Consider the following 21,338-nt stretch of genomic DNA (forward strand, 5'->3'; position numbering starts at 1 on the left):
GCTTGGGGAAGAGACCGGGAAGCTTCCCGAACTGGTGGTTTGTCGACCCGAGGTCGTCGGCCGGCAAATTTCCCGGCGAAGGTAAACTAAAAATATAATCCTAAATACGCATGCTTACTAAACTATTTTCGAATTAAACTAGCTAGGGGCTGAAGGCTGACCTGACGATCGAAGAGGGAGGGTTTTGGTCGGTTGCCGGCGTTCCGGTGGCTCGTTGCCCGCGACGAAGACCTCGGCGGCTCGGAAGAGGAAAGGAGAGTAGAGAAATAATGAAGATGGGGAGATTCCGCAAAAGAAAAGAACCCTAGGGGAGAAGGGGGTTAAATAGAGGAGAGGGGAGAGAGAATCGGAGTGGAGTTACTCCACTCCGGCGATCTTCTCTCCCACCTCTCGCAACTAACTGCGAGAGGTGGGGGAAGGGGAAGAAGGAGTCAGCGCACGCGCGTGCGCCAAAGTTTTTTTTTTTTTTTTTTTTTTTTTTTTTTTTTTTTTTTTTTTTTTTTTTACGGGTGTTACAACATCTCTGTTCGAAGGACAGTCTCATTGTATTCCAAAAGTTGCACAGAGTTACTCTATGTGTGGATCATCTAATTGTGCTTATAAAGACCTAAGCACAGTGAATTATTCTCATTGTCAGGCGACCCAAGTGAAGTAATTTTATTACTAGATGATTTGGTAGTGACTCCTCTTCCCTCTGTTTTAGCCACCTCCTCTTTCTTATGAGAGCTAAAGAAGGTGTACAGGAGGTAATGTTAATTGTGCTAGAATTGTAATGAATTTAGTTAAAAACTCTAAATCTTAAGGTCTTCTCTTGCAGTGTTTCATGCCTCCATGACTTCTAAGACAGCTCTTACGGATGCATTCAGAGTGTGCTCACGATCAAGCAATTGTGAACTTATTCCAATTCAGAATATATTTTTTTCCAACTGATTATACGGAATAGAGAAGATCGAAATCCAACTCCATCTACTAAGAAGAAGAATTATTTTCTGATGGTGAGACCAGAGCCATGCATGCAGTTTCTTCTCCACTATGTCGTCCAACCTTCGAGCCATCTCGTCTTCTCATATAATACTCTCTATACCATAACTCTTTGTATTCTCAATGACTCCTCGGCTCTACCAACTCCTACATTACGTAGGGAAGATTAAAGATCGACCGAATTGATTGGGGGAAATCCCCGGCAAAGGGCGACTCACCTGGATCTAAGTTCCCGATGGAGATAGACATCGGTGAAGGTAACTTAACTTAATGGACTCATAACTACTTACGACCCGTCGTTTCTCCTTCCCATTAGCATCAACGGCAGTATATAAACCCCAGATGCAAAAGAAGTTTTTGCAATCTCTCGACTCAAAAGACATGGCTACCAACAACACCATCACCTTGAAGTTAATTGTAGACAAGTCCAGGAACCAGGTAGTGTACGCCGAAGCCGATTCAAAGTTCGTCGACATCTTGCTAAGTTTCTTGACCCTTCCCATTGGTACCATTCTCTCTCTCACCAACAACAAATTATTCTCACCTGGGTCCCTCAACAATCTGTACCAAAGTGTCGTAGATCTCGACGACAAGTACTTCGACCTCATGGCAAGCAAAGCCATGCTACTCCACCCTAGCAACTCGGCAGAGGGGAAGCTAAGTGATTTAGCTATACACATCGAAGGCTCTACAGTTCTCCAATACTACGTTTGTGATGAGAGTTGCCATTGGGAGCTCTTGAGTCCCTATGCGAATACAAAATGCCGTTGTGGGGCTTCGATGGCGAGGAAGGTGAAGGTAACTAGAAAGAGGAGTAGTTGCGAGGAATACGAAGGGGTTTTCATGAAAGGGCTTACGAGGTTTATGATCAGTGACGGTTGGGTTATAACGCCGGCTTCAACTCGCGTTGTCTTATCGTTGCTTGAACAAGTGAACTCCTTCGAGGAGAGAGAAGTGCATTTTGGTCCTTCTGATGTAAGTAATATATATTTACCTTTTTAGTATGTTTGGATTTTTCAGGAAGAAATTTTATAAAAATTACCCTATGAAAAGTTTAGCTCTGTAAACGTATTCTTCTTCTCTTCAGATTATTCGTCTACTCAGATGCTCTTTGGACTCCAATACTGTCTTAACTGATGCATTTCTAGCAGAGAGAGATCGAAGCAATTCGTCAAAAATACCCGGAATTGTCGTTCGGCAAAATCGTCGAACTTCAAGTTCTTCAATTGCGAATATTAAACTGAAGCTCTTTATAGACAGAAAGGATAAGAAGGTCATATACGCTGAATGCGATGAATACTTCATCGATTTATTGTTTAGGTTTCTAACTTTTCCAATGGGATATGTGGTTAAGAAACTTGAAGGAAAATTTCCGATCAGCTGTTACAACAATCTATACAAAAGTGTCCTCAATCTGGATGAGGCCAGTTACTTCCAGACATGCTCAAGAGACTTCTTAATTAATCCAATGCTTCCAGAACATCTCTATTATCACAACCAGCTCATAAACATTCCTGCACGAGCTCCAGATAAGTTCTATATGTGTCGAACATCGTGTTGTCAATCTACTGATCTCAGCCTAATTGCAAATGTTAGATGTCAGTGTGGTGTTATAACTAACAAGAGAATGAAGCTTATTGACTGCAGAGAGATTATTAAGCGTACGGTGTATATGGTCACTGATGATCTCGTAGTAACTCCTCTTCCATCTATATCAGTGATCAGTCTTTACCTGATGAGAGCTAGAGAAGGAGTTGAAGAGATGGATGTCACCGTAGGAGAGGATGAGGTAAGCCAGACATGACAGTAGAAAGATTAAATTTGAAGTGCAATTTAATGGTCATGTTTGTTTTCTTCTTTTTCTTTTTCAGGCTCTTGCATTGCTTCAGGCCTCCATGATTTCTAAAACAGTCCTCACAGACTTATTTACTGCCGAGCAGAATTAGCTTGAAGTTGTTCGTGGGTATTCAATAGTTCATGTGTTTATTGGTATTTGATGAATTTAAATAAGTATTTCTTTTCTGACCACAAATGCAAGATCCCATTGACGCGCCAAATCCCATGCATATTGTATGCACATTTAGAAACTTAAACTATAGTCTCTTTGATTATTATTATTTCTTTAACTGGCCGGCTCAGAATGGGAAGCATTTTCAAGAAGATAAAGGTGGTATCTTTGCAAGTGGACAATTAATGTACAGATTTAAATTCAGATCTCAGATCTCAGTTCCCAGATCCGATTAAAATTTCAACCAACTTTGGACCCCGCCTCGCTCTCATCATAACCAGCTCTAATGTTACGTATCCGTCGCCTCTTATTTAATCAATATAATCAACCGCTTAACCCCCATCCCTTGTATCGCAACCGCATGGATCCTCCTTCTCCCCTAACCCCCAAAGCCCAAAATGGCAGAGACGAAGAACTCAAAGTCTACAAGGAATACGAAGACATCGCTTCAACCCTACCCTGCGAATTAATGGGTTCCTTCCCTATCCCCAAGTACCAAAACTTCTTCTACCCAAATCACCTCGTCTCTACCACCATCGCAATCCAATCCACCTTCCAACCCCGACCCTCCGACATCATCCTCGCCACCCAACCGAAGTCCGGCACCACGTGGCTCAAATCCATCATCTTTTGCATCGTAAATCGCGCTCGCTTTGCCTTCGACGATGACCACCCTCTCCTCCACTCTAGCCCGCATGACCTCTTCCCTTTCTTGCACACCTTATACGAGGACCGAACACTTCCTATTGAGCTCCTTGCTTCCATGCCATCTCCTCGTCTCCTCGCGACCCATAACCCGCTCTCCAGTCTTCCGGCGTCAGTCCTCGACTCCGGTTGCCGTATCGTTTACTTATGCCGTGACCCCAAGGATGCCTTCGTGTCCATGTGGCATTACATTGATCAAACGATACCAAGCACAATCAAGAGGCCATCTATTGAGGAATTATTTGAGTCCTTCTGCAAGGGGATCATGGCATATGGGCCGTTGTGGGATCACATTCTTTAGTACTGGGAAGAGAGTTTGAGGAGGCCACGAGGACATGATGGATAATGCCGGAGCAAATGTGAGGAAGCTTGCGGATTTTTTGGAGAGGGCGTTTACTGAAGAGGAGGAGAAGGAAGGGGTGGTGGAGGAGATTGTGAAGTTCTGTAGCTTCGAGAAGATGAGAGCTATTAAGGTGAATAAAGAGGGGAAGCATGGGAAGGCTGGCTCTCATACGTTTTGCAATTCCTCTTTCTTTAGAAAGGGGAAGGTTGGGGACTGGAAGGAGCATATGAGCGAGGACATGGCTCGAAGGTTGGACGACATAGTGGAGAACAAGCTGCAGGGCTCTGGTCTCACCTTCCAAAAATAACTCTTCTTGAGTCTTTGTCATGAGCAGAGAGTTATATTTATGCTACAGTTCAGCTTTGGGTGGTTTAATTTACCGTTGTTTTAGAAGAAATAACTGCTTCAACCGTCTTGAGAAATAAATTTCGGATTGGCCATTCAAATGGCCAAATCAGGCTAGAAACCTAGGTCTAGGTGTTTCATTTTATCGTGTTTTTATTTATGTTGGGCAATAGTACTCGAGTCCTATTAGTTCTGTGCCAATGGATATTTGACCTGTTTCCCCGTATTTTGAAGTACCGTGATGGTAACATCTGGGCATTGATTGAATTTTTTGTTGGGAAAGATAGTTATTACTTACCATTAGTTTTTTCAACAGTCAATTAAGGTATTAATAAGTTAAAATAACTATGGATACAAAATTGGTGATCCTCTTGAATATATTTTTTAAAATATTAAGATAAAAATAAATAAAGAACTAAACTTTAAAGTCAAATAAAAGGTATTTTAGATTTTTTTTTTAATTTTTAAAAGTAATAATATATTCTCTACTCCCTTAATTTTTGTTAGGGTAAATTTAACCTAGACTATTTTTAAGGAATTCTAGACAAAAATATAGGAGTCAAAATGATGAATATTTATCAATAAATAAAAGAATAGGCACAGCTTTTGATGTTAATTTGGCCCACTAAAGTGTTGCAGTAATAGTAGGTCGGCTTTTGCCTTTTGATGGTATACGCCTATACGGATAAGAGAATAGTTGGGCTTAAAAGGCCCATAAAAAGGCCCAATTGTTCAAAAATACCACATGGCGGTAATACGACAGACGAATACCCGGGTTTGGGCTTATTCCGCATTCATATTTCCAGAGGCGAAGGATATCCGGAGCCGTTCGAGTCGCTCCGATAACGCGAATCTCGAGGTCAATTGGACGGCCAGGACATGCGATTCCCGGAATAACAATCCACGGATTGGATTGGTGGAGGGGAAGAAGGGCCTTATCTTAGAATAGACCCCGCAATAACTTTATTCCGACCTACCCACCAATCTTCTTCGCCTTTGCTTATTCCTATCCCCTAACCCCCTCTTCTTCCTCCGACGCCCTTCTCCTCGCCTTTCCTCTCCTCGCTGGGAGGAGAAACCCTAATCGCCTCCCCTCGCCATTTCGCTTCGGGATTCGTCGATCTCAACCCCGCGCGAACTCTTAGCTACAGGTTTTTGATTCTCTTTGGTCCTTTATCTCCAGTCGTTTGCTTCAGTTCGAGAAATTTGCGTTACTAAATTGTTTCTTTTGGCTTTCTTCGAATGAATTTGGAAGTATTCGAAGATTTCTGGAGATTGAGGCATTGGAGTGGCTCAGTGGCATTTATGATGATCGAAGCATCGGCTCAAAACGACTTAGGGAGAACGATAAAAGAAGAGGCAAAGTTTAGGAAGAGAAGTAGAGATCTTGTTTGGGACAAAAGAGGTATTGCTTATTTATATTGTTAATTTGGATCTTAATTGTAGCTTGCTCTCTATCCTGGACCTTTTTCTCGTAGTATCAACTTATTCGACTTGTTTTGTAGGCTTGTTCTATCTTATGCGATTACTGACAGATAGATACATGCGAAGTAAATTATATCTCCTTGAAGAGCTGATATCTTATTTACACTGAATTGAATTGGACGTTGTTTTCAACTCATCATCATTTCATTCGTGAATTGTTCAAATTGGCATCTTGCAATTTATCTGTGTTTTTCTCCTAAACTGAGTTGAGGATGAACAGTCTTAGTCCGATGTGGGCAAAACAGATCTCTTTTTTCTTTATTCTTCTTCTTCTTCTTTTTTTTTTGGCAAGACATTCTTGAGGTTACCGTTCTAGTTATAGAGCTTGAGTACCTATACAAATGGGATGCAATTTTGCAGCAGTGGGAAGGAACAATTGAATGAATAATGGCCAAAATCTCCTTGATCTATTGCTTATGGTTCCAGCCATGTAGGGCGCATTATCAGTTGGTTATGGCTGATGGTTGAACTTTACATTTTAACATATCTGTTATCATTTCTCTCGTTTTTCTGGGTGTAAAAAGTTTTGCCAGTCTATTTGATTCCTTTGTTCGTCTTACTGTTGCCAGTATTTTCTTTTTGTAACGTGGAATTTTTACTAGTTTCCTTAGCTTAAGTTTTGTTCGTACTTATTTGGCCCTGATAGGTCTCTACGCCAATGCATTAGGCATGCCAAAAAAGAAAGTCGCTGGAGAATCTGTTAAAAGGGCACGGATTGCAAATTGGACGCGAACTCTTGATGCAGCATTGGTGCGAATTTTGAAACAAGAATACTTTGAAGGAAATTTCGTCAATGGATTATTTACAAAAAGTGCATGGATCCGGATAGTCGCAGCTTTTAATGCTAAAACAAGGTTGAATCTTAATAAAGGCCATCTTCAGAATCGATTAAAGGTCCTGAAGGACATATTCAGGTTGTACAACGATGTTGCCACAATGAGTGGGTGGGAGTGGGATCCTGTTCGAAATCTACCTAAACCTGAAGACCCTTCCAGTTGGGAACGGATAGTAGTGGTATATATTTTTTGAATTATCCATTTAAGGATTGCGTTTTGAATATTTGTCCTCAGTGATCTTACTCATGGAACATACTTTTTCTCCTTGTTTTATACTATAGATAAATCCACAATTTGCAAAGTGCCGCGACAAACCTTTCCCAGCTTATCCAATCCTTAAGTTATTTTTTGTGAAGGACACATCAAATCAAAGCCAAATGGATGCAATGGCAGTTGATCTGAGTGATATAGGGGAGGATAGCTCTTCTTCCCATAGCTTGTCTGAAAAGAATGCATCTAATGAGAAGCAAAAGGATAGAACGGCTCCTGTTGCTAGTAATAACAAGGGTAATGATGCTTCTGCCTCTGATGATGTCTCTAGCTCAGGTCTCAGTGAAAGGACCTTTGTTGTTTCGAGAGCTTTGGAAGAGCTGGTGGAGATTGGACGACGGCAACAAGAGATTGCTAGTGAGCTCCTCAACCAAGAGATTGCTTTCAGGCCAAAGTCTTACTCAATTGAGCAGTGCATATCCAAACTGAAATCATTGCGCAACATTTCTTCAGAAGCCTTTCTAGCTGCTTGTGAAGCTTTTCAAGATAAGCATGATAGATGTGTTTTCATGAACCTCAAGGGACCAGTTCTCCGTGCCTGGATTGACCGGAAGTTTGCCATGCATTCCATTTATCATCAGCCCATTCAGCCCATACAGCAGCGGCCGCCGCATGGTGCTCCTTGCCCTCCCTCACAGGAGGTAGATTATTCTTGAATTCAAACCCTTCCTTTTGTGGTCATTGTACTGTATTAGACTGCTAGATTGGAAAACTGCAACTCCATAAATTTATAATTGTTGCTGATATGCATTATTATGTTTCAGTGCAGTTATAGTTCAGGAGTATAAAAATCTCCAGAGTATGAGTCATGGAAGGTTTTTATGATCAAATTTAAGAGCACCTGTTTGACATCATATATAGATGCCATGTTCTATTCCTTCATACTTATCTAGAAGACAATGTCAACTGTGTATAGCGCACAAATCCAAGATAGAGAGCAGAGGCCTTGAAGTGCCAAAGTGTGGTCCCGCAGTTTTGACGGAGGTTGGTGCATGAGGAATCCGGCAGCCTGGTTCAGGTAGCCTCTTGTAAGTGCCCCTACTCATTGTATGGCATCATAGCTTTTTTATAGTTCTGTCAGCTGATCTAACGAGAGAAACCTAGCAAATAATTTGCTCGAGGGATCTCACCTTCGGTGGTTTTTTTGATTTGGCTATTAAAGTACATTGTAATCTGGAGGCCACCTTTGAGAATCAAGCGGGTAATGTTATCCCTTCTAGATTCTTATTCATCTTGCTGTGCTTCAATATGAACTTGTGTTAATAGTTTACTCCCAGGACCAGTATGCAAAATTTTATGTTGTTCTAGGTATTGATATTCTCCGACACCCTTTTACTATCCAATAGCTCCTTGGTCAATCATAGCCTAGGAGGGCAAGTTAGAGGACTGACAAAATTGAATGGTATCTAATTCTTGAGTTATTAGAACAGCATTTGATGATTTTTCTTTTCCAAGCATATCAAGTGTTTGTTGATTTGTTTCTTTGGTCCCTTACAATTTGTCTTGTAATTTCCATACCCAAAAAACAAGAGAGAGACGACGACGACGACAAAAACAAAGTTACGAGGAGGTCGTCTCCTTATCCGTCCCCCACCTATTCCTAAACAAACTATCATATAAATCAAATAAAATAGCAAAGAAAATGGGGGAAAAAAAATGTTTCATATTGACAGAGTAATTTTGGCTAGGAACGAGGAGGCCGGATGGCACGACATTGCTCGGAGATCTTGCGGCGGAGGTAGTAAGAGTGGTGGGGGTTGTCCGGGGACAGGAAACCCCACCTCCGGTGGTTTCTCGTTATCTTAAGGAGTCTCAAGAGGATGCTCTCCGTCAAGTCCCCGTCTCTATCCCTGGCCACGAAGTGGGCCACTCGGTCGATCCGATCTCTCTCCTCCGGTGTCAACCGTACCGATCCGTCCTCCATCCTTCTCCTCCTCCTCCTCTCTCTCTCTCTCTCTCTCTCTCTGCCCATCTCTATCTATATATGTATGAATAGTTTTCTCTCTCTAGAGATCTCTTGGGATCCAAGAAAGGAGGAGCCCTTACAAGCGGTCCGTGCGGTGCAACGTCGACATAGGAACCGAAACTTCTACGAATTTGACGTGCCTTGCGTGGGAGCCCGATTTTTAAAGTCCACGTAATATAACTAGAATTATTCTCATTCTAGTACGAAAAAAATTTCTACTCTTAAGTGAACACCAAAATCGATCGATAAAAAAGAATGATGATGCCACTCTCATTTCTTGGAAAGGAGTTCATGGTTGAAAGAAACAGATCATAACAAATGGAAACCTTTTTCCTTTACACAGAGATGAACAACTGGAGAGGATGCAACTCTAAGCATCACTGTATAACTTAGGCTGCGTCATGGGCTTTATGGTTCCAGATTGGTTAGTGATTGATTCTTTAGGAAATCACAAGCACCAACTCCAGCAGGAAAATGAGGAAGGAATGCGACCTGTTCTTCTGATGTATTCAGCTTGTCGTTCGGTTCTCGCCGCTTGCTTGTTTCGCTTGGCCTCCGCTGCTGCTCGCTTTTCCTCAGCTTTATGCCTAGCAGATGCTAACTTATTTGAAAGCCTTTCTAGCGAACTAGCCCTCATTTGTTCTATCTTAACCTGCGATGTATGGCAATATCTCCTTAAATCAGAGAATTTAATTATTTACAAGCTTTACATCCTATACTGATGTCCTTCCAATACAAGGTTGCAAGTAATCCCATCAGAATTTGCTATCTTACCTTAGTGCTACGAGAATTTATATACATGAAGCATAAAAGAGTACGAGATATGAAAAGATCTACCTCTATCTTCCTCATTTCAGCTTCAGCTTTTGCTTTCTGATGATTTTCCCAGGCTTGGATTTTAATCTCTTCCCGCAGAAACCTAGGATTAAGATTTGCTGGTCTCAGAACAGTATAAAGATAAACTAGAGGAATCACACTAACACAAGCTATATCATCATAGAAAGAGAAGAAATGAAAGAGATCTTTACAGATGAGATCAAATGAGCCCTGAGTTGAACTACCTGGCTTGATATTTAGCTTTCTCTGCCTCGTCCCAAGCTGCTGCACGAGTCTCAATAACACTTTTAGTTGGCTGACTTGATGTTACAAACTTGACGGTTGCATTAGTTTCCTCCTCTTCTTTGCTTGCCCAGGCAGCTATATTGGTCTTGCCCAGTTGTTGGCCAAGGACCATTATTTCTCTCCTGGTTTTCGCCTGTCGCTCCTTCTCAGAGAATTCCCCGTTGTTAGAATTACCATTGCGATCAGCTGACTCAATTGGAAATGAATTTGGAGTGGCTCGCGGTGGAGTCGATGATCGCGAAGAATTCGGGCTGCGCTTTGGAGTTGAGGCTCTAATAGGAGTAGCGGTCCGAGAAGGCTCTTGGCTTGCAATAGGAGTCATTTCCGTGCCCATGTCTCTCATTGATACAGACCTAATTGCGTCAGGTGTTTCAATGTCTGAAGAAGCTGGAGCAGATGCCGCTGAAACATGCTGACTAAGATGGGCGGCAGAAAGCGATGGAAGACATGAATATTCAAGAGGATCTAGCAAAGGTAGAAGTAAAGTCAAATGAATACTCCAATATATATATATTCATTACAGATTAATCAGGGAACAAAATAGTGTAGATTCTGTAGCTATTTTTCCAACAAAACCAACTTAGCATACTATCAACAAGCTAGGATAATTTTTACAATAAATCATTCTTAAAGCCCTATAATCATTCTTAAGCTTACTAAGCATGACAAAAAGGAAGGGAGATACAGAGCTAATGTTACCAGAGTTTTAACTTCCATTATATTCCTTTCTCCACCTCAACTATACTTCATTTGAACTCTTCAATGTTTCAACGTATTACTTAATCAAAAATTTATAAGAGAAATAACAACACCACAAGAACTAAAAATGAAAAGAAGAGAACTTCCTTACCAGTAGAATCGGCAAGTGGGTTGTCAACCATAATCCTGGGCTTCACTCCAGAATCCACCACAGGGAAAGTCCCACTCACCCAGCTCACAACCTTCAATCCACCTATTTCTTTCTTGGCCTTCTCAGCCTCCTCCATCACCTCCATAACCACCTTGGTTGCCGCCGGCGGCCGGCTTCCGACCCCGACCAAATTCGACTTCTTGCCCTGCCCACCGCTCGCCCGGCTTCCCCGGTTCGACGTGGGGCTAGCAATCCATTTCTCCGCATCGTCCCATTTCGACGGCGCCGGCTTGGAGAACGGCAATCTTTGAGCTGGCCCAGCTCGCTCCACCTTGTGGAAATCGAAACCAGAGGAAACGCTCTCGGAGTCGAAGCTGTCCTCGTCCTGCGTCCTAATTCTTGATCCGCCCATGGAGCGGTGGCCACAACTTGATGTCTCCGTAGAGGTGGAGTACTCTACATCACGGCAGCTATCCGCCGCACTAGCGCCTGAAACAATTCGATGTAACTAGGATTTTTCCAAAGATTGTCCTTCTATTGGTAAAAAGAAAGATGAAATTTTTACCTTTATCTTCTTGATCGAGGTCCTCCTCTTCGGCGTGCTCCTCCTCCTTGCGCTGCTGCTCTAATCCAAGAAGCATCGCCCGGAGTTTCCTCGGGGAAAACCCACCGCTCTGGAACAGGACCCCCAACGTCAAAAAATTACCAATTTCAAGCATCAAAAAGCTAAAAATCTAAACTTTCACATGCGAAACTCCTCGAATCCAAAAACCCAAAGAAGCCCATCTAAGATTTCTCACGGATTAATCAGCCGTTAAAATCTGGTACGGAACTAAGTCAGGAAAAAGAAAAGGGGAATCCGACAAGAAATGCAGCGAAATCGAAGCAGAGGCTGTTATTGATGGGAATCTATGAGATGAAGAGCACTTGAAATGAGAGACGGAGAGAGAGGGAGAGAGAAAGAGAGAGAACGACCTGACGAGGAGAAGGCTTATGGATTCGCTCGTATTCCATTGCGAGTCTCTCGGATTGAGTTAGAGCCAAATAGGCAACGAAGAAGAAGAGTGGAAGCCGTTGGATTCCGGCGTCGAAATTCGCAATTTAGCCTTAAATTATAAGCAAGTCAGCATTTTTGATTGGTGTGGGGATAAAGTTTAGGGAACAGTAGAGAGAGTAGAGACTCGTTGAGAAATAGATGCAGCTGGAGTTGGTCCTTATTGCAATCTTGCCACTAACGTTTTTCTGGAAACTTTTACAAATAAGCGCCTACCTTATGCTCTTATTGCGAGAAACCACTTCCCTTTTGCGTATTTCCAAATTCCTTCCATATTAAAAAAAAGGAGGTTTTATGTAATACATTTGAAATGTGGGCGGTCGTTTGGAAAAATCCAATTTTCGTTTCCAGGATTATTGTCTCTTTGTGATTTGATTTTAGATACGGATACTGGCAGGAGATTTGATGCCGGTTGGGGAGATTATTACAAGGACATATTTTTTTGCTGTGATAGACCGGGTATTCTTTTCCTCTACTTTTTTGTCCTTTTTATGTGAATAACCGTACGAAAATATAGACAGAGCACGAGAAGAGGCAGTAGATACTACTCTTTCTGGTTTCCTTTTTAAAGGTAGTTTTGTTCACTGGCAAAGAAAATTAGGTTTATTTAAGCGTTCGGCAAACACTTCTCTCTGGTTGGTCACAGATTAGAGCCCGGCCATAGGCAGTGAAAAAGTAAATATACATGTTTTTAGCTTAGCTAAGCAGCTCGGCTCAGCTCGGCTCGGCTCACATCGATGATTTAAGAAGTACAATAATTTAAAATATCAACTCAGCGGCATTTTATTTGGAGCTCTGATTTTTTTTTTTTTGGATTAATAATAGCTTAGGACTCAGCTAAGGTTTACATCCGGAGCTATTCCATTGCCCAATCTATCAGAATACAAAATAGTTTTAAATCTGAACTATTTCAGACTCTTCTCGAGGCTGTCTGTCTCCCTAATTTGGCTAATTAATTAGTTGCTCTATATTATTTTCCTGTACGTGTCCAGGAACCTAATCCTCTGGAAAGACCTCAGCATCTTGCAGTAGTTCTGCAAGGCCCCTCTAAGGCACTACGGACAGTTGTTCTCGTCTATGAACATCCTCATGACCAACAGAGCATCCATTACAATAATTACCTGCTTCCATATCCTATAAGCTTCTCTTAACCTTGCCTGCAACGCCCATACCTCACTGTAGTTGACAGAATCTGCAATAGTTGACTCCGCTGCTACTCACAAAAGGATACCATTCTCATCCCTAATTATAAAGCAACTGCTGGATACAATAGTTGGCCTATTTGTCCAATTGACTCTCTAATTTTATATAAATTGTTCAGAGAAAATGGAAATAAAAATCACATTGTTTTTACTACCTTACTACTACTCTCATTTAAGTTTACGAGAAAAAGAAAGGATTAAAACTTAGATCTCCAACTAACTTCTGAGCCTTCGAGGCGTCCATTACAATAGTATATGACTCATTTCTCTATAGAAGAATATTTCGCATTTAACTCTGTCCCTAAACGTGCGTTACTTCTCCTACACGCCAAATTTTCTTCATGGACACAAGAGATTATTCATTTCAGGTGATAAGACCAAACAGGAACAGAATTATTATTATTATTATTATTATTATTATTTTGAGGGAGAAAATATTAATGGCATTAGGTGAAAAGTGGCATGGAAGGTTTCAGACATCCATTCGTGTTATATCCAATCCTTGTCAGTTGTTCTCCTGTCAAGGCAATGCTTCCACTTCGATCTTCCTTCAAAAATTAATGCCGCTCATTAAATTATACTCCAAAGTTGAGCACCACTTCTATTAAGAAATAAATATTCTTTCCAGGTTCGGTGTCAACGGACGGCTTAATGCGTTGGCTTTATATTGTGAATGTCTGTGAGGTTTGACCAAAGTTTTGTACTCAAGTGTGGATTAATTGATCTAATAGTATTGTTTGCCGAGTAGTTGAGTAGCAAAGCACCTAAGTAGAAAGGAGAGACAGAAAAAATAAAGAAGAAAAAGAAGGTGGCATTAGCTTTTTAGCGGCGTACGTGCCGTGGACAAGAGGATTTCAGAGGAGGGAGGGCCCGGGAATGCAGTCTTTAATCTTTATTGCTCTCTCTAATGCTCTCTGCAAATATAATAGATGGTATCTTATTAATATTCAAGGCTTATATTTTTCATCCAAAGGCTTTCTGAAAGGAAAGCCTATAATCTCACATATTTCTTTCATAAATTTTAATAATAGATTTGGTTTTAGAAGAATTTGCGCTAAAAAAATTCATTGTAATAAAAAAAAAAAGAAAACAGTAAGACAAAAAAGATTATAAAATCAAACCATCTTCTCAAGCAACATATGATTAGATACATTATTGTTAAACCTCTTCTCCTATCTCTTTTTCTTAGGTCTGGTATATGTTCTAGAAATGTTTGAGCTCAACTGACCCATCTTCCAAGGAAGATTAGGTTCACTAAATTAAACCTATTTATCTTAATATTTTATAATTTATTATTTTTTTAATAAATTTATAGCATCGGACTCGTTTGGTTGAATCGCTCGACCAACAACATTCAGATGGCGAAATATAAGAACAGCAGCCTTTATTGAACTAGTCCAAGAGAGTCGATCATTTTCTCTCTCTTTTCTTAAACCCTAGCGGTCGGTTACCTCTCATTGCTCATCCTTTGTGAAATTAAAAAATAATTTGGTCAATAAAGCTCGTCTACAACGTGGTGTATAGATTAATATTATTAGTAGTAGTAGTATAAATAAAGAGTGTGTAATATAATTACAAAGATGTAGTGATGTATAGCTCCAATAAAGAACATGAAAAGACTAACAAAGTGGCAATTACGGTAATTTGCTCTAAAGCGAGGGCATTAAGCAGTGGTGAACAAGGGCCATCCAGTGAGGACAAAGGCTGGAAACGTGGCCCGTCAAGATCAGGGGCCCTAACGCCGTCCGGTCGCTAATTGCACGTGACTTGGGCGCTTGATCCGGAGACACCTGTCCAGATATTACAGGGATGTTCCTCTTCCGTCTAGAATCCAATGCTGCCACGCTGGCACATTACTCCATCCCATTAACCTAATTACGCTTCCAATTGGCTTTCCCCTCTCTTTCTTAGTCTAATTTCTCTCATTATGCTTTCAGATAATCTTCTTCTTTTCTTTTTTTTAAATTTAATATTGAGGGAATGTGTTTTAATTTAATTTAAATGTCAACGCACAGCATATGAGCCAAATTTAGCCATTGGAAATAACGAAAAAAAAGTATTTAAAAACTATGAAGTCTAGTGGTCCCTGTTTGCTTTGCCTTTACTATCGTGTGTGTATATATTTGATTCTTATATTTTAGTCTTTAATACCGCAATGATATTAGGTTTAAATTAAATATAAAAATAAAAATAATCTAAACACTCTTAAGCATATTATTTAAGATTAAGAATAGAGATAAAAGAAGAATTAAATTGTAAGATCGAATGTAAATTTTTTTAAAAAGAATAACGAAATAGTCTCCATCCCAGTGCTTCTGTTAGTCAAAGTTAATCTATTCCGTAATTACTATGAGCTTGGCCCAACATATCCGGCCTCTAGCCCGGCCCAAAATTTAGCCCTATGGTCATATGATACCAGTTTTGATATATAATTTGCTAGTAAATTATTCAGTATAAACCAAACCACAACAGCTAAACTTAGACGAGAGACCAAAAAGATGAAGGATTATTGAGCAAATTATGGGCTTGCATGCACGTTCTAAGTATGTTAATCTCTCTCTTGATAAATTTGTAGCACGTCTTTGCTTCATGCTTTCTACGTGGAAAAAGAAGAAGAAAAAATGGGAATTGAAATACCCAAAAAGAGATGAGGAAAATTCCACGTATACTATATTCTCTTCATGGTTGTATCATTTCATGTCACAGTTGTCAATTATCTTTTGAGATTACTATCCAACATTTTGGGTGCGCTAACATCATAGCACGTCTTATATTAATTAAATATCTTCTAAATAGCCCAAAAGAAATGGGAGGAATATAGTAGGACTTGGCCTTTGCTCCCTCCCACAACACTACCTCCAACTCAATTCTCTAAACCCTCCAAAAGATTAAACTAATGTCACCTTCTTCATCTTCCTCGCTTATAAATAGCCACTCAAGCCAAACACAATTAGGAGTACTCTAAATACAGAGGTTAAGTGAGAAGAAGAAACCAATGGCCATGAGAGGTGGAGAGGTGACACTAACAACTATTCTTGTGAGCTTGTTCTTAAGTGCTACTACTACGGAAGGCCAACTTGTAGTTGGATACTACAACAAGATATGCCCACAAGTTGAATCCATTGTACGTGACGAGGTTACCAAAGCCGTGAGATTTAATGCTGGAGTTGCTGCTGGCCTTCTGAGGTTGCACTTCCATGATTGCTTTGTTAGGGTTAGTATATATTTCTATTCCACATTCTAATATTTTAGTCTCTCTTCAAGCTTTAGTATATCAAAATATTGCATATATATATATATATGCTAGGGCTGCGATGCGTCGGTGCTCATCGACTCGGTTTCCGGCAATACCGCAGAGAAAGCTGCGAGTCCGAACTTATCCCTTCGCGGATTCGAAGTCATTGACAAGGCTAAGCTACGTTTGGAGGCCGTGTGCAAGAGAAACGTTTCGTGTGCAGATATACTTGCATTTGCCGCAAGAGATAGCGTTGCATTGGCCGGAGGACTCTCCTACGCCGTTCCGGCCGGTAGAAGAGATGGAAGAATATCGAGAGCATCGGAGACCACCGACCTCCCTCCCTCTAACCTAACCCTCCCTCAGCTCATTCAATTTTTCGCACGAAAAGGCTTGTCCCAAGATGACATGATCACCCTCTCAGGTAGCATTTATATAAATCGCGATAATTAGCACGTAAAATAGAGTGTGGAATGAACAAATAAGAATAATAAAATCTCTATATATTATTAAAATCGCAGGAGCACATACCATTGGTCGTTCGCACTGCAGCTCATTTAGCAAGAGACTGTACAACTACAACTCGACTGTGAAGCAGGACCCATCCATGGAGAAGAACTACGCCAACCAACTGAAGCAGGCGTGTCCGAGCAACAACCCTAGCCCAGTCGTGCCGTTGGATCCACGTAGCCCAAACACGTTTGACTCGATCTATTACAACAACGTCGTAGCCAATCGTGGGCTCCTGAAAACCGACGTGGCACTCTTGTCCTCTTCTGCTAGTGCTGCTAGGGTGAAGCAATACGTAGCAAATCCCAACTTGTTCTTGAGGAACTTTGTGCGGTCTATGGTCAAGATGGGCCAGGTTGGAGTTCTCACCGGTAGAAATGGCGAGATACGACTCAACTGCAGGAAGATCAACTGATTATGCTACTTTTTTTTTTTCATTTTTCCGGGAGAATTAATTCGCCTTAGTCGATTGTTGTATTGATATCATTTGTGGTTGGGATCGTCTTCCGATTTTATTTGATTACAATGGACTTTGTTGTACTCCAATTTTTAAATAAACCTTATATTTTAGTTATTTGTGTGATTAACTTTCAATTCTTTGTAATTCAAATCCTACTTTTACTTATTGTTACTTCAACTTTTGAAGGGTAGATCTCTATTTCGTTCAGATATTACGACTCTGTTTTCAAAAGATTAACTTCCAATTTGCGAACAATTCATCAAAATAAAAGGTTTGAATCCATTACCACCGCTCATTCTCAACTCCTAGTTTCTTCACCAAAGATTCGATTCTTAAAACATCTCAGTTTATTATATTTTTGTCTTCCGAAGAGAGAGCAAATAAGATATCAGGGGACAAAACAGAGGGCAGTTGAGCTGAGGTCTTGTAATCGTACCCAAAGAAATTTCCTGGATGCGTATATGGCCACACGCAGTGCTAATAATCTAACTCCATTAGTGACTCCTAATGCAATAGAATAACTAGTGATCTCAACTCCCAAAGCCTAGCTTAAATCTCGCTCATGTTTCCAGCTATAGACCTGACATGGTTCATTAATTTGTTCATTTAACTAAGTATGGTCTAAGATTCCACTCTCACATCCCCATACTACTATAAGATGACACTGCCCGAGAGCTTGATCACTTGGAGGAGTTGAGGTAACGAGTGTTTAAAGAGAAGAGTGATGGCATTTATAGGAGGAGTAAAGATGGTGCTAACTATTGTTTTGTTCTTGTGTCTTGGTGTTTTAAGATTAGAAGGTCAGCTTAAAGTGGGGTTTTATGATAGTATCTGCCCTTCAGCTGAGAATATTGTAAAAGAAGAGGTTAGCAAAGCTGTAAGTTCCAATGTTGGCCTTGCTGCTGGCCTTCTTAGGATGCACTTCCATGACTGCTTTGTTAGAGTTAGTTCCTCTTCTCACACACTCTTATGTGTATTTTTATTGCATTTCATATATAGCTAACTTAGATGACATATATACTTTCAGGGCTGTGATGCATCTGTTCTAATAGATTCGACGGCGAATAACACGGCGGAGAAGGATGCACCTCCAAACAGTAGCCTGCGAGGATTCGATGTCGTCGATAACGCCAAGTCGCGGCTGGAGAAGGCATGTCAAGGGATTGTATCTTGTGCAGACATACTAGCTTTTGCAGCCAGGGATAGCATTGTGCTGGTAATGAAGGATCATTGCATATTAATCTCTTAGCTTAGCTTGAAAAGTTTTGTAACTTGGTAAGTTTGCAGACTGGAGCAGTCTCCTACCAAGTTCCTGCAGGTAGGAGAGATGGAAGGGCCTCAATGGCATCTGAAGCACTTGAAAACCTCCCTCCTCCGTTTGCTAACCTTGACACACTAACTCAAATGTTTGCAAAGAAAGGTCTCACCCAAGATGAGATGGTCACACTCTCAGGTATTGAACTATTTTGACCCAGCACCGAAAACTTTATGCTTCACTAGTTAGTTCTTATGCATATGTCTTTGGTGCTATTCCACAGGAGCTCATACCATTGGTGTCTCACACTGCAGTACATTTAGCAGCAGGCTCTATGGCTTTAACTCTAGTGTGAGCCAGGATCCAAGCTTGGACTCGAGCTTTGCCACCAACCTAACAAAGCAATGCCCACAAGGGAAGTCTAATGCAAGCTTGGCTGTGCCAATGGATCCTATTAGCCCGAATTTGTTTGACACGAGTTATTATAGGAACCTTTTGGTGAACCGTGGATTACTCACTTCTGACCAGACTCTCATGTCAAGCAACACTACTGCAGCACTAGTGAAGCAAAAGGCAGACAACTCGTCTATGTTTCTGACCAATTTTGGAGCAGCGATGGTTAATATGGGCCAGATCGGGGTCCTCACGGGGAGCAATGGAGAGGTTAGGAGAAATTGTAGGGTAATCAACTGATGAACAGGTTTCAAAAAATTGCTTGACCAAGAAAGAAGAAGACGATGTCGCTAGGGCAGACTGCTTTAATTCCAAAAGAGAATGCATGACCTTCTCTTACAATTTTCTTTGTTCCGCATTATGTATTTCAAAAGATCATCTCTTTCTGTAAGAAGGTTTCCTGCTCATGAATGCATCTGATCAACAATCTACAACTTTGACATAAAGATATGATTCATAATAATCTTGATTCTTGAACAAGTTCAGATTGATAAGTTTTGCATCTTTACATGAACCTCGGCAAGTCAACACTACAGATTGCTTGTAAGAAAGACAAGATATATAACAAAGTACAAGACCGTTCAACCTAAACGGCAATCTGCTTTGCTTAATTAGCACAAGAAAAATCCATATAACAGATGGTGTCAATGTCACATTATTCCAAACTAAACAAGAAATATGCTGTTATAGCGAATTGATAAGCAAGAAGCATCTTCTCAGATCGGCCGCCTTAAGCCTTTGAGAACATCATACTTCCAAAAGGCTTGGATCTAACGAGGAGAGCTAAACAGAGCTCTGCCGATTATACCAGTTGCCTCAATGTACCGATCAACACAACGAGAGATGCAACTTCCCTCACTCCCACCCAAGCTTGATCCTGGCTTTGTAACGCACTTTGTGAAGCACTTGCTGCTTATAGTCTGTAGAATTAAGTTGAGAATTCAAACAACACGTAGATTAGAATATAAGGGCAAATAGTTCATCCAAGAAAGAGGATAAACAAATATAAGAGCTCTGAGATGACTTTTTGAAAGTCTCTTAAAACAGTATAGAATAACATCATATCCCGTTTGTGCTCGTGTAGATAATATGAAGGATTTCAGGACATTAGCTCTGCATAACTATAAAATTACCTCATTTAAATAATGCACTTTTTACTTTTTATGCCCACCTGAACAAATTTCTTTGTGATTCCACAATCCAACATGGTTTTATAATGCTATTATGTTGAAAGATATATGCCGTTCTATTGAAACTCAAAGAGATATTTAAATACGAGCATAAATTTATAACAAATAAATGCATATCGAATAATTACAAATAACTACCAATTAGTCTCTTCTATAATAACATATCATTACAAACAACCAATGGTATTATGTTGAAGTAAAATTACACATACACCTAATAAAAATTTGGCTCATTCATGCATAATAAATTTAAAATGAGATAAAAAGAGATCTAATAAAACTAAACAAATCAGTCGGAATGCATCAGTATCTAACACAAACCCTCCCCAAGTAAACAAAGATGAGATCTTTAGCTGGGAGAAAGAAAGGAAAAGCCTCATAAAGTAAAAAGGGGAACGAAAAAATCGACCTCGAGGAATTCTTGGGCATAGGCTTGCGCGAGCTGGGCCTTGAGACCATCCATCACAGCCTCAGTGGATATCCCCGACGAGGACGACGAGCCGTTCGATAGCGATGGCGACGAGAAGGAATCCATTCTCCACTATCTCCGCTATCGCGCTTCGTATTTGCTCTGCGTAGAGATAGCAGTGGGAAGTGGGATAAAAACCCTAGCAGGGTATAGAGATTTTATAAAAGTTTAACAAAACACCCTACAGTTTATCATTATTACCATTTCACATTCTTCACACGAGTCGGTTAACGTAACAATAGATGCAAAATGATATTAATATCTTTGAATATTTTTTTTTCAAAACATAAGTTAAAAATAAATAAATAAAAAATAATTTAAATATTTTAATAATTTTATTTTTAAAAATAACATAATATTCTCTATTCTCTTTTTAGATCTTGATAGGGTAGATTTAAGGTGGGGGGTCGTTTTAAAGTACTAAATGTGAAACGTACGGGACATGAATGATAATAAAAAGAAATTGTTGTATGTTTTTGATAAATTCCCATGGATTTTTGAACGAGGGTTTGGTATCGAAAATGGGCACGGGCCATGCATGCCACACAGTAATGGGCTCTGCCTACAAATTGGGCTTCCTTTACGTGAGCCGAGTGCAA

General features: G+C 40.4%; 8 protein-coding genes across 9 annotated transcripts; 6 read left to right on the forward strand and 2 right to left on the reverse strand.

Moving 5' to 3' along the window:
* Positions 1-1,362: 1,362 nt before the first annotated feature.
* On the forward strand, positions 1,363-2,927 carry LOC140766811 (uncharacterized). The gene is made up of 3 exons (XM_073106467.1): positions 1,363-1,956; positions 2,069-2,770; positions 2,853-2,927. The coding sequence occupies exons 1-3, from the start codon at positions 1,363-1,365 to the stop codon at positions 2,925-2,927; spliced, it is 1,371 nt and encodes a 456-aa protein (XP_072962568.1).
* Positions 2,928-3,458: 531 nt separating this feature from the next.
* Positions 3,459-3,995, forward strand: LOC140766812 (cytosolic sulfotransferase 13-like). Its single transcript, XM_073106468.1, has one exon. The coding sequence runs from the start codon at positions 3,459-3,461 to the stop codon at positions 3,993-3,995; it is 537 nt and encodes a 178-aa protein (XP_072962569.1).
* Positions 3,996-4,029: 34 nt separating this feature from the next.
* LOC140766813 (flavonol 3-sulfotransferase-like) lies at positions 4,030-4,344 on the forward strand. Its single transcript, XM_073106469.1, has one exon. It carries the CDS (start codon positions 4,030-4,032, stop codon positions 4,342-4,344), a length of 315 nt encoding a protein of 104 aa, XP_072962570.1.
* A 1,021-nt stretch (positions 4,345-5,365) lies between these two features.
* LOC140766976 (uncharacterized) lies at positions 5,366-8,204 on the forward strand. Of its 2 annotated transcripts, none has more exons than XM_073106704.1 (5): positions 5,366-5,533; positions 5,638-5,787; positions 6,514-6,881; positions 6,985-7,614; positions 7,738-8,204. In XM_073106704.1, exons 2-5 carry the CDS (start codon positions 5,688-5,690, stop codon positions 7,759-7,761), a joined length of 1,122 nt encoding a protein of 373 aa, XP_072962805.1. In that variant the 5' UTR covers positions 5,366-5,533; positions 5,638-5,687; the 3' UTR covers positions 7,762-8,204. The 2 variants fall into 2 exon arrangements, with proteins under 2 accessions (XP_072962805.1, XP_072962806.1); XM_073106705.1 differs by having other exon boundaries at positions 6,535-6,881.
* Positions 8,205-9,170: 966 nt separating this feature from the next.
* On the reverse strand, positions 9,171-12,044 carry LOC140766975 (uncharacterized). The gene is made up of 6 exons (XM_073106703.1): positions 11,887-12,044; positions 11,477-11,585; positions 10,912-11,400; positions 10,001-10,526; positions 9,777-9,858; positions 9,171-9,591 (listed from the first exon to the last, which is right to left on the reverse strand). The coding sequence occupies exons 1-6, from the start codon at positions 11,923-11,925 to the stop codon at positions 9,388-9,390; spliced, it is 1,449 nt and encodes a 482-aa protein (XP_072962804.1). The 5' UTR covers positions 11,926-12,044; the 3' UTR covers positions 9,171-9,387.
* Positions 12,045-16,162: 4,118 nt separating this feature from the next.
* LOC140766814 (peroxidase 5-like) lies at positions 16,163-17,432 on the forward strand. Its single transcript, XM_073106470.1, has 3 exons — positions 16,163-16,381; positions 16,475-16,826; positions 16,924-17,432. Exons 1-3 carry the CDS (start codon positions 16,163-16,165, stop codon positions 17,325-17,327), a joined length of 975 nt encoding a protein of 324 aa, XP_072962571.1. The 3' UTR covers positions 17,328-17,432.
* Positions 17,433-18,095: 663 nt separating this feature from the next.
* On the forward strand, positions 18,096-19,478 carry LOC140767169 (peroxidase 5-like). Its single transcript, XM_073106988.1, has 4 exons — positions 18,096-18,315; positions 18,400-18,588; positions 18,660-18,825; positions 18,911-19,478. Exons 1-4 carry the CDS (start codon positions 18,097-18,099, stop codon positions 19,318-19,320), a joined length of 984 nt encoding a protein of 327 aa, XP_072963089.1. The 5' UTR covers position 18,096; the 3' UTR covers positions 19,321-19,478.
* Positions 19,479-19,497: 19 nt separating this feature from the next.
* LOC140767170 (mitochondrial import inner membrane translocase subunit Tim13-like) lies at positions 19,498-20,883 on the reverse strand. Its single transcript, XM_073106989.1, has 2 exons — positions 20,680-20,883; positions 19,498-20,000 (listed from the first exon to the last, which is right to left on the reverse strand). Exons 1-2 carry the CDS (start codon positions 20,803-20,805, stop codon positions 19,851-19,853), a joined length of 276 nt encoding a protein of 91 aa, XP_072963090.1. The 5' UTR covers positions 20,806-20,883; the 3' UTR covers positions 19,498-19,850.
* Positions 20,884-21,338: the final 455 nt, after the last annotated feature.

The sequence above is a fragment of the Typha angustifolia genome, chromosome 9 (genome assembly GCF_048772165.1).
Source record: "Typha angustifolia cultivar Huaian chromosome 9, ASM4877216v1, whole genome shotgun sequence".
NCBI classification, from domain to species: Eukaryota; Viridiplantae; Streptophyta; class Magnoliopsida; order Poales; family Typhaceae; genus Typha; species Typha angustifolia.